The 12,593-nt window shown below is 47.0% G+C and overlaps 1 protein-coding gene across 1 annotated transcript in view; it reads left to right on the plus strand.

Annotated features, from left to right (window-relative positions):
* The window catches only part of LOC144826363 (embryonic protein UVS.2-like), a 99,155-nt gene extending 89,758 nt beyond the window's left edge, over nt 1-9,397 (plus strand). The window contains exons 12-13 of the mRNA XM_078684690.1: nt 6,148-6,370; nt 9,122-9,397. Coding sequence (XP_078540816.1) covers nt 6,148-6,370; nt 9,122-9,132 — 234 coding nt within the window. The 3' untranslated portion in view covers nt 9,133-9,397. The remainder of the gene's footprint in view (nt 1-6,147; nt 6,371-9,121) is intronic.
* Nucleotides 9,398-12,593: the final 3,196 nt, after the last annotated feature.

The following is a 12,593-nucleotide window of genomic DNA, read 5'->3' on the forward strand; positions in this document are numbered from 1 at the left end:
ATGGACCATGTACAGCGGAACCCCTTCAACGCAGGGGCTCATGGCGCAGACCCACAAACAGCGGTAGTGGTGGAAATGCCAGTCGCCATACCGTTGGCCACACCGGAAAGATACAGCGGTGAACCGGCGACCGTACAGGTGTTCATAACGCAGGTGGCTCTGCATTTCTCATGTAAGCCCAAGTCGTTTCCGACGAATCAGGCGAGGGTGGCTTTCATGATCTCGTATTTGGCAGGAAACGCGGCTCAATGGGCAGTTCCTTTGGTGAGCAGAGACGATCCATTGCTGTATGATTGGGAGGCTTTTCAGGAGGAGTTTGTCAAAGTCTTCGACAGAAGAGCTGATTCCTATACAGCGGACCGCGAACTGCTCCAGCTGAAACAGGGGTCCACGGGCCTCGTCCAATATCTGAACACGTTCAGGCATCTCATAGCGGAAACCAAATGGCCACCGGCCAAACAGACAGCGCTTTTCCACCAGGGTCTGAGCGAGGAGCTGAAGGACGTAATCGTGCAGATAGATCCCCAACCTGCGCATTGTGAAGACCTGATCAGTCTAGCGCTACGCCTTGAGCATAGACTAAGCGAACGCCGTGGTGTGGGGCCAAGAAAGGACAAGACCCCCTCCGCTTCAGGCCACACCAATGCCAACGAACCGCCTACAACTCCACGAAATGAACCCATGGATATCGGGGCTATCAGAGCCAGCCTAACAGCAACCGAGAAAGAATCCCGCAGGAAACAGGGCCTTTGTTTGTACTGCGGAAAAAAGGGACACTACGTCCGGGAGTGTCCAGTGAAACCTAGAACAGGTCCCTCAAGCCCCAGCCGGCTGTCCACCACGTCGGTGGAAAAGAAGGCGGAAAACTAACGGGCTTCCGGAACAATGAAGGGGATTCTGGGAGTCATGGATACATCCCTTCCGTACAGCGGCGAGACTTAACCGGTTCCAGACACCTGTTCATCCCTCTGCGTGTCAAGGTGCAGGAGGTATGGGTCGCTGTTTCAGCAATGGTGGATTCCGGGGCCACGGGGCTGTTCATGGATGAAAAGGAGGCAGAAAGAATAGGGGTCCCACTTCTACCCTGTTCGACACCCGAGGATGTGTACGCGGTGGATGGGCGCCGTTTGGTTTCTGGGCCCATCAGTCAACACACGGGGAAGATGGAGGCATGCTACGGACCGCAACCTCAGGAAGTCTTGGATTTCAACATTATCTGTGCCCCGCAGTATGGAATCATTTTGGGGTTACCATGGCTGAAGAAACATAACCCTTCCGTCGATTGGGAAACACTCACTGTAAAGATGGATTCCCTGTTCTGTTCCCGGTTCTGCATGTCATCAGGGTGCTCAGTCACGGAGAAGGCACAAGGGCACGAGGTGGCCACGGCAGCCGAAAAGGAAGTAGCGCTCCCACGAGCGTATCTAAGATACCAGGACGTGTTTGATGATAGGCAGGCGGAAACGCTTCCTCCACACCGTACCTATGACTGTCAAATCGATCTGGTTCCGGGTGCTACTGTTCCTAGCGGGAGACTGTATGCGCTCTCAGAACCCGAGAACGTATACCTCCGCTCCTATTTGGATAATATGCTTAGGTTGGGGTTCATCAGGCCTTCCAAGTCCCCAGCGGCCTCTCCTCTTTTTTTTATCCCAAAAGCCAACGGAGAATTGCGCGCGTGCGTGGACTTTAGGGCGTTAAACGCCATAACAGTAAAGAACAGCTACCCCCTGCCACTCATCAACGTGCTCCTGGAGCAGGTCAAGAGCGCAAAGGTGTACACCAAGTTAGATCTGAAAGGGGCCTATCACCTCGTTCGTATGCGTGGAGGCGACGAATGGAAGACTGCTTTCAAAACAAGATATGGCCTCTTTGAATACAGAGTAATGCCCTTTGGGCTGTGTAACGCCCCTGCGGCGTTCCAGTTCTTCCTGAATGACGTGCTCCGAGACATTCTGGACGTCTATGTAGTAGTCTACATAGACGACATATTGATGTATTCAGAAAACATGGAAGACCACGTGAAACACGTGTCATCAGTCCTGCAGATACTCAGAGAAAACTCCTTATACTGCAAGCTCAGCAAATGTGACTTCCACGTCACCACCGTGGAGTTCTTGGGGGTGATGCTAAGCCCCAACGGCCAGACGATGGCCGAAAGGAAAGTGAAGGCTGTTGTAGCTTGGCCGTCTCCCACGAACGTAAAGGAAGTGCAGAGCTTCCTTGGCTTTGCCAACTTTTATAGGAGGTTCATCGAGGGGTTTTCTGGAATGGTGGCTCCCATCACCCATCTGCTTAGGAAAACAACTACTTTTCTGTGGGATGCAGGAGCGTTCGAGGCGTTAAAACAAGCCTTCATCACTGCTCCTGTGTTGGCTCATCCCGACCCCGAACTACCGTACCGTACGTAGTGGAAGCTGACGCCTCCGATCTGGCAGTGGGGGCCATCCTCTCGCAGAGGAACGGAATCGGGGTGCTACATCCGGTGGCTTTCATGTCCAGGAAGCTTAACAACGCCGAGAGGAATTACCATGTAGCCGAGAAGGAACTATTGGCCATCAGGGAAGCCTTCATGGAATGGAGGCACTTGCTGATGGGGGCCCGACACGTGGTCATGGTGTTCACAGACCATCGGAACCTCCACTTCATGACCGCGGCCAGACAGCTGTCGCCGCGTCAACTGAGGTGGATGCAGTTCTTCTCCGGCTTTCACTTCACCATCACGCTCGGAAAACAAGAAAGCAGATGCTTTATCTAGGCAGTCCAGCGGTGTGGAGCGCCCCTCGTCTACGAATGTGGTGGAAGCAGACACGGAGTATGAGGTCGAGGGCATCAGAGATTCCAAATGGAGCAGGGGCAAGCTCTGGTATCTGGTGGCGTGGAAAGGTTTCGGGCCTGAGGATCAAACGTGGGAACCTGTGTCTGGTTTAAGCGCTCCTCGTTTGGTGTCCGCCTTCCACCTTAAGCATCCGGACAAGCCGGGCCCTGGTTAAGGGAGGTTGGTTGGAGGAGGATGTACTGTTAGGACACGGAACATGGCAAAGAAACAAACAGCGCTGCATCCACGGTAACCGGACTACAATCCCCATACAAAACCCCGGCGGGAACTACGCTACCCATCATGCCGCGCGCGGCGCATGCGCGAGGCTTGCACACGGAAGTGCCGGAATAAAACGGACCGGGATGCAGAGACGGCCGTCGGATATTTTGAGTCCGCCGTGGAGTCCGTGCTTCAACTCAGGTGAGCGGTACCTCTGGAGAGAGTTCTCTCACATCTTGGTCTACGCGCATTTGAAGCGCCAGCACGCCCAGTCCCCGCTCGAGGGTTCGAGCCTTACCTTCGCGCATTTGAAGCGCCAGCACGCCCAGTCCCCGCTCGAGGGTTCGAGCTTTACCTTCGCGCATTTGACGCGCTAGCACGCCCAGTCCCCGCTCGAGGGTTCGAGCATTACCTTCGCGCATTTGAAGCGCCAGCACGCCCAGTCCCCGCTCGAGGGTTCGAGCATTACCTTCGTGCATTTGAAGCGCCAGCACGCCCAGTCCCCGCTTGAGGGTTCGAGCATTACCTTCGCGCATTTGAAGCGCCAGCACACCCAGTCCCCACTCGAGGGTACGAGCATTTCAAAACTTCGCGCGTTTGAAGCGCCAGCACGCCCAGTCCCCGCTCGAGGGTTCGAGCATTGAATAGCGCATTGAAGCGCCATCGCACTCAGTCCCCGCTCGAGGGTATTCGAGTGACTTGAACTCAAACATGCAGAGCGACAGTCCCCGTTCGAGGGTTATTGAACGAAGGGGCTCTGCCTTTTGATTTCCCTTAATACTTCTTTTGCCCTCTGTTGGGAGATGTCGGGACCGGCATCTATGCAGAGGACGAACTGAGAGTGCGCTTTCCCCTACCCCCAATTCCACAGTTCGAGTGGCATTGTCGGCCACTGCTTAGCACGGTGTCCTCTGTTGGGTGGCTGTCGGGACCGACAGTCATGCAGAGGACGGTTGGACGCCCTTATCATCGGCTTCTCCCCACCTTTCTGGCCTTACGGCTTTGCTGTATTCGTGTTCTCCTTTGTGTGATTAAACAAACTAGTGCATCACCACAATATCGCGTTGTTACTGAGTTTCTGGTCCTACGGCTGTACCCACCTCAACCCCGGGGTACTCAGGGGGTTACACCGCACTACTTACCATGGATCTGTCACACCTCCCTCTCTCTAAATATATTCTGTTAAACACCAGGAGAGCACTTCTGAGGCTAGACCAAACTCACATGACCGGTTTACAGGTAAAGAAGACCACATCCTCGTCCCTGTGGCACAATCCCGCCATTCCAATTAATGGAGAATCCCCTTACTGGGAACATTGGTCAAAAAAGGGCATCAACATGGTCTCTGATCTCTATGATGGCCGCCTACCACTCCCTTACTCTGTGATCCAGGCTACACACTGTCTTACACCAATAGATTTCTATGCCTTCCTAAAACTGAAAACGGTCCTATCTACACGCACGTTCAAGCCCCTAGAACCTTGGCTTAAGCCGCAGCTATCGCACCTTCAAGCTACAGGCCACTTCGTATCAAAAGTTTACAAAATTCTCCTTCCGACGATGGGGAAATCCCAAAGACGGAATGAACTAAGATGGGAGGAGGAACACCACAATACGGGTATTGAGCTTGAATGGAATAGAATCCACGCCTCAGCTCTTGTAAACAAAGTGTCTCCGATCCTTTCCCAAACCAAATATATGCTGCTTAATAGGGTATTCTGGACCCCCCAAAAACTATTTAAACTTAACCTAAGGGATAGCCCTAATTGCTGGAACTGTGCCCAGACTGAAGGGGACCTACCACATATGTTTTTTCATTGTCCCTCCCTAAGAAAATACTGGAATAGCGTCTTTGACTTCATAGAACATATCTTTAAGATCAAACCTAAGAGAGAGTTTATTTATGTCATTCTAGGCGCCATCGACCCTGCAGTGATTAAGGAATACGATCGACAGCTGCTAGATCTATTACTCACCCTAGCGTGCAAAGTCATTTTGTGCAAATGGAAGAACGCCACAGAGGTCTCCTTTAAAATGTGGAAGGACTGGGTGTGGTGCATTAGAGGGGTTGATAACAGTGCTTTACATTCCTCCCCCTGGCGCGCTTCTAATAAGAAAATTTGGAAATCCCTTGATGTATCTTCCTTCTCGTTTGATCCTCCGTAGAGAATGCACTGGTTTCTTTCTTCCAAGCAGGTATAGCAAACCGTCCATGTACTAGGAATACACTAGAATACTTGTTTCTCCCATATAATATCACATTAATCACTAGCAATATGATACTGTTAATCATCTGGATGTAGGTTAATCGCGACAATTGGTACTAGGCCACAGACATGTGTTTCCTCTGTATTTCTTTATTTCAGTTATTTAGACAACGTATTTCAATTCATTTATACATTTGTATGTCTTACGTATTTCTTTTAGTCCATGCACGTTATATTTTCTGTATGCAGGTTGAATAATTTTGAGGCTGAAGATTGTATGTACAACGAATTGAGTCCTATTCAAGCTATATCAAGTATGTAATGTAATGTGATATTAAGGTCAGCAATAATCTAATCTAATCTAATGCAATGTATCATTTGTATTTCCTGTGTTGTGATTTGGACGCCCCCTTTGTTTCATTTTGTTCTGTTTCTTCTTTCTTCAATAAAAATGACTTGAACAAAAAAAAATATATATATATATATTAAGAACAATATATTTCACAAGCACAGAGCAAGCGCTGTGCAGGCAACGCCTAGAAATTGACCTAGCATGCTTTTCCACTGATGATTGAATGCCGCTTCTGGGTGATGGAGGTGCCTAGGCACCAAACTGTATATATAAAAGCTCAAATGCCACCTGCTGGCAGGACATTGATGATAAATATTGGCCAAAGCATGCTTCTTCCTTATTTCACACTGACCCCTGCTGGTGGGAGAGTGATGGTCAACAAGGGATAACAAATACTTCTCCTTCCTTATGTCACACTGCCCCCTACTGGCATGTTAGAGGTGGGCAGAAACGGCTGTCAGATAGTTTTTCATCCTTATGGCACATTACTTCCTGCCGGCATGACACACAATTTAAGGTCTAACACATACTTCTTTTACACACTGCAGGTCTCATTGACGTTCACATCTTTTGCCGTTGAACCCGATTCATCGTGCTCCTTTGACTCCTTGTCTATCTTCGATGGTGCCAAGATCACTTCCCCGCTTATTGGCAAATACTGTGGATCCAAGCTAGTGCCACCAGTGACCTCCACCGGGAGCTCCCTTCTGCTCCAGTTCCACAGTGATGACTCGTTGAACATGAAGGGATTTCAGGCCACCTACACCTTCGGTAAGTGTATCTGCGGTAAAGTGACCCACTGGCTCTTCATCAATGAGGCTCAGCAGCAGGTGTTTGTTCTTATCTGAGAAGAAGTGTCAGATGGCCTGTGTGGCACCAAGGCATGGGCTCTAGTTTACTGTGCAAGGGGTTAGCCTGTAACCTAAGGGTACTGTTCCTGTTCAGAAGAGATACCCAATGTTCTATCAAGAATAAAGTGTGTACAAGTAGCACACGTTGGCCATGCAGTCCATCCATTAACCACAGGGGTCCAGAATGTGCCTTTCTTGGCTTAGGGGTCAGTTGAAGATATACATACAAACTATACATGGAATGGATTTAAGGGTGTGACCCTAGTGCAGTGGAAGGCCAAACCATTCACATGTCCACCAATACTCAAATAAAGTTCCAACACCGGGTACCTAATGTTGCATATGTCCTACCTGGGCTATCACATGTGATGTCAATTAGTGCAAGGTTGTGCAATTTAGATCTGAGAGTAAGGCTCAATAAATAGGGGAGCAGGGGCAGAGAAACTATAATATGCAAGTACAAATTGACCTTAAATAATCAGCATTCTAGGTGAACATGTTGAATAATGGTGAGGTCTGACCCATGAGCACCAGTCAGTAAGTGATTGAGATTGGTGTGGTTTCAGCATAAAAGGATTAACATACACGTATATGTTTACTTTATAAAAAACAACAATCTTGAATTCTTAAGAGCTCTGAAATAGTTTTCAACTCACTCCTGAAGTCAGTGCATGTGATTCAAATACATTTTTAGATACAGCTGGGCCACTGTTGGACCCTTTCACACCTCCAGATGATGCCCATAACGAAGTGCACTAGCGCCCATTAATAAATAGTCCTGTCTGCCACCATCTAACTTTGATAGTAGTGACATGTCGAGGGCACAATTATTAATTAATAAATAGCCTCCTCTCCCACCTCACTTTGGTGGTAGTGACACGTGCAAGGGCACTAGTGGCAATTATAAAATAGCCTCCTCTCCCACCTCACTTTGGTTGTAGTGACACGTGCAAGGGCGCTAGTGGCAATTAATAAATAGCCTTGTCTCCCATCTAACTTTTGTAGTAGTTCTAACTTTTGTAGTAGTAGTACGTGTCATAGGGCACTGGTGACAATTATTTAATAGCCTCATCTCCCTCTATCTAACTCTGGTAGTAGTGACATGTGTCATTGCCCTTTCAGTGGAAGACTAAGGGGGCCATTTAACGGTTGGTGGAGTGGCAGTCCTGCTGCTAATTGGCATTTTAGGACCTGCCACGTTTCCTGTAGATGCCCAGTAAAGACGGGCACTCGTGCCAGTTAATAAATAGCCTCCTCTCCCATCTTACTTTGGTAGTAGTGACGTGTCATGAGGCACTAGTGCCAGTAAATAAATGTCCTCCTCTACCACCATTGTAATATAGCGTTTTACCCAGGGGAATCCTGTTGTAAATTAGTGAGATACTGCTCTGGGAAACTCTAAGGGCCAGATGTAGGTGGCCCAATACCGGTCGGTAATGGCTGAAATACCGAATTTCGGCCATTACCGACCGGTATTGGGCATTTGGGATGCAGGGGAGGATTTTGTAAATAACGAATCAGTATTTACCGATTCGGTATTTACCGAATCATCAGTTACCGATTCAGTATTTACCGAATCGGTAAATGACATGTAGGTAGCACTTTGAAGAGTGCTTCTGTGCTTTAAGGATTCGTTATTTGCCACCAAATATTGGCTGGTGGTAAATAACGAATACCTCTGTAAATGCAAATCTGTGCATTTACACCTGTGCCATGTGACAGACATACATGCACTTAGGGCATGTATGTGTGCCACATGTGCACACAAGCACTATTCAGTGGTGCAACAGGGTGTCAAAGTGAAACCCTGCCCCCCTTGACTCTTTCCCTATTTTACCGAATTAGTAATTACCGATTCGGTAATTGACATTCATTCCTATGGGCCTCCAGGCCCATAGGAATGAATGGCAATTACCGAATCGGTAAATAACGATTTGGTAAATACCAAATCTTAACGATTCGGTAATTTTTACTGAATTATTAGTTACATAGGATTTACCGATTCTAAAATACCGAATCGGTAAAATTCGGTATTTTAGAATCAGTAAATCCTATTTACCTTCATCTAGCCCTTAGTTCCCCCTCTTATTTGGAGGTGAACAACTACTGTTTGACTGCAGGTGCAGCCTCCACTGTGGGTGGGGCTCCCAAAGCAGACCTGACCTGCCTGTGTCTGTCATGGGAGACATGGTGAAACCGGGCAGGGAAAAACAGTGGTCTCCATGTGCTGGGGGAAACTGCCTGCATGTCAGGGACATTGGTTTCGGTTGTGTGTTATTGGAAATAAATCTCTGCTCTGGGAGCTTATCTGTGAGATGCAAAAAGGACCTCTCCTGCAACACTTACATTTAACTGGGGTGGGTGGTTTGCCATGGCATGGGGGGAGACGGCACCTCTGCAGCCTCCATGCAAAGACTGCTGGGGTCTGACTGACCCCAAAGTGCTGCTGACCAACTCTATCATGGGGCTGGGATTGACTGTTCACAAAAACAGCAAAACCCATTCATATATTAGAATGATCAAATGATAAGTAAATAATCACCACAGTAAATGTGTATTGTACATATTCCTTGGCTAACATTAAAGCCTGAGTGATTTTTGCTAATCAGTCGGTGGATGAGTCTTTTCAAACTTCAACAACTTGTTTGTGTTTTCCAATATTTACCTGCAGTGAGTGCCTAACCCAGGAGCAGCCGACATGCCACACCTGCACAGAGGGTCCTGACTCCAGATGTTCATCTGTTCAACGTGAAGAAAGGGTGGATGGTTTAAGTGATGCATTTGTTTCTCTCTGAGCCTCAGTTTTTGGTCGTCCTTCTTCTCTCTCTTGCTGAATTTGTGCCAGTTGTTGTGTTGCGTGTTGTTGTCACAAGTAGTAAGTAGCACGTCGCCAACAGTGGTCGCCAATTGTGAACCAAATGTTTTCAACCTGCCTGACATCTGGCTTCAAGCTGAGCCAGTGATGCATCTGATGATGAATTACATTGAGTGTGAAATGTTCTGCTGATGTGAAATAAAGATATAAAATAAAATGTTGACTCTTTTGCAAATCATGTAACAGAACCGGTATTATATTGGTACAGTTGGCCCTGCCCTTCTGATTGGGGTCTTCAAATTTTGGTGTGTGTGTGTGGGGGGAGACTTGTGTTACTATCCTTGTGGGGACTTGGGTGTGATAACACACTCACGCTGTCTAGACTTGATTGCACTGTGGGGACCTGAACCCAGGTCCCCACAAGGCAATGTCTTCTAAACGATAAAAAATTACTTCGGGAACATATGTGCCAATTTTTACAACATTTAAATAATTGGCTTGTGGGGACCTATGCTTCTTTAAGCGTGTTAAAATCTTTGCTCTGCTCGACCCCTTTATACAGGAGGCAGTACTGCAGTCTTCAACACACTGCATTTAGGCACACTTTGCTCACCAGAAACACACACCACCAGCAGGAAGGACAGACATGTCACAGTAAAAGCTGCATAGTCCTATGCTTATCCAAATATTTTTCATTCAAATTAACCCTTTCTCTATTTATTAATATAAAACTTCATTGCCATGAAGCTATTGAATTTAGACTATATGGGTCTAAAAATTGTTTTTGGTTTTATAGTATTGTAAGCAATTTGGGTCAGCTTCCAATCCCAGATTACTTCATCATTGAGAGGTTTATTTTGTCATCCATGCGATCTGTAAATCTTTATTGTGTGATTACCTAAAATCTTTTACAAAAACAATAGCATAAAAAGGCACAGAGTAAACTTATGTAAATGTAAATGTAGTATACTTGTAAAGCGCACAGCTGCCCCAGCAACGGGGCATCCCGGCGCTGTATAACTCTGGTGAACCCGTCCTGGCTTTCCCTGTGGGATGGTCCCTTGCTGGGAGTCCCTAGGGTGGAGCCAGGCATCCCCGGAATTGGTGGGGCCGTTGTGGAGATTAGGCAAGCTATTGCCCAGAGTTGCCGAGTGGAACCCCTGATTAGAGTAAGCACCGAAGCAAGAATTATCGAGTCCGCTGACCAAGGTCCACGACCCTGCCGCGTCGGGAATTGAACCCTGGTCCCAGGCTGACTTCTGCTCTCAGGCCTGCCGCCTCTAACCAGTGAGCCACACTACTCCACTTATATAATTATTAACATGTGATCCTTACCTGCAATTAAAGAATGATTGTGTAATACAATGCGATACAATATAAACTGATTTGCTAGCTTTTGGCAAGTAACCTAAGGGCATCAATGGCAATTGTTACAGTTTAATGTTTACACCAGAAATGTGGAGCCTTTATAGTACTTTGCCTTTGTTTAAATATTACTATACAACATGGAATATGTTCTTTCAGATGATGACTAGATGGGCGAGAGACTAGCTTTGTTTTGTGGTAAAGGCTACCTTCTCTCAGGCAGATTACTGAAGCAATGTTATGCCCACAGCATGGGGGAAGTTTATTTTTAACAAGAAAGGTATGTTCTTATAATAATAGTAAACTTCTTAGAAGATATATTCAAATATCGCCATTATATGTATGTACATTTAAAACATTTCAACTGCTTAATATAAAAACTGTTCCTAAAGCTTTCCAAATTAAAACAGTTTGTTGCGATTTCCAAGGGTGGGTGAAGAACAATCATATCAAGCATTGGCAAAGCTTGGCAAAGCTTGTAGCCAGTAGAGTAGAGTGGAGGGTTGTAGAGTGGCAGAAAGTGTAGAGAAGTGTTGTGAGTGTCCTGTAGTGTCATGGAGCAGGGGATAGATTTGAGAGGAGTATTGATTGTGGAGTGTTGTAGAGAGGAGTGTCATGGATTAGATGGGAGTGTCGTGGAGTAGAGTGGATTGTCATTAAGTAGAGTGGAGTGCTGTGGAATAGAGTAGAGTGTCATAGAAGGGAGCAGCATTGAGTGTTGTAGAGTGGGGTGGAATAGAGTTGTGTAGAGTGGAGTGGTGTAGAGAGGAGTAGTGGAGAAGATTGGAGTAGTGTGTCATTGAGTAAAGTGGAGTGGTGTAGAGTAAAGTGGTATGGAGTACAAAGAGAGTTGCGTAGAGTGGAGAAGGGTGTTATACAGTGTTGTAGAGTGGACAGTCATAGAGTGAGGTGTCATAGAGTGGAGGGGCACAGAGTAAAAGGGCGTAGAGTTTTGTAGTGTAGATAGGAGTAAAGGGTTGTAAAGTGGAGTGGCATAGAGTAGAGTGGGGGAGAGTGTCATAGAGGGGAGTGTCATGGAGTGGAGTGTTGTAGAGCATAGTATCATTGAGTAGATCAGGATAGAGTGGAGGGCTGTGTGGTAGAGGGTTATAGGGTGGGGTGTTGCAGAATATATTGTCATAGAGTGGAGTAAAGTATCAGAGTGGCAAACTGCTGAGTAGAGTGGAAAACTGCTGAGTAGAGAGGCAGACTGCTGAGTAGAGTGTCAAACTGCTGATTAGAGTGACAAACTGCTGAGTAGAGTGCCAAACTGCTGAGTAGAGTGGTGTAGAGTACATTGGCATACAGAAAAGTAGACTGGAGTGGTGCAGAGTTGCATAGAGTGGAGGTGTGTAGAGTGGAAGTGTGTAGAGTAGAGTGAAGTAAAGTGTTGTAGATAAGAGGGGCTTAGAGTGGTGTAGAGTGGGGTGGCATAGACTGGAGAAGAGTGTCATAGAGTTGAGTATTGTATAGTGGAGTGTGATACAGTGAAGTGGGATAGAGTGGAGTGAGATAAAGTTGTTTAAGACTGAGTGGAGTGTCACGGAGTGGAGTGTCATAGAGTACAGTGTCAGAGTGTAGATGCTTAGAATTGAGGAGCATAGAGTGGAGTGAGCTAAAGTTTCATAGAGTGGAGGGGCGTTAGAGTGTTATAGAGTGGAGTTTTGTAGACAAGCACAGCGTGGAAGGGAGTAGAGCGGAGGGCCGTAGAAAGAATGGATTTAGAATGGAGAGGCATAGTGTTGTGAGTGTTCTGGAGTACGGTGTAGTGGTGTAGAGTGGAGGAGCACAGAGTGATGTTGAGTGTTCTGGAGTGACATAAATTAGAGATGAGTGTTGTAGAGTGGTGTGTCATGGAGTAGAGTGGAGTGGACTGGACTGGAGTGTTGTGGAGTGGAGTAAAATGGAATTGAGTAGATTCGTGGTGTAGAGTACAGTGGAGTGTCTCAAGGTGGAGCATCAT

The sequence above is a fragment of the Lissotriton helveticus genome, chromosome 3_2 (genome assembly GCF_964261635.1).
Source record: "Lissotriton helveticus chromosome 3_2, aLisHel1.1, whole genome shotgun sequence".
Lineage (NCBI taxonomy): Eukaryota > Metazoa > Chordata > Amphibia > Caudata > Salamandridae > Lissotriton > Lissotriton helveticus.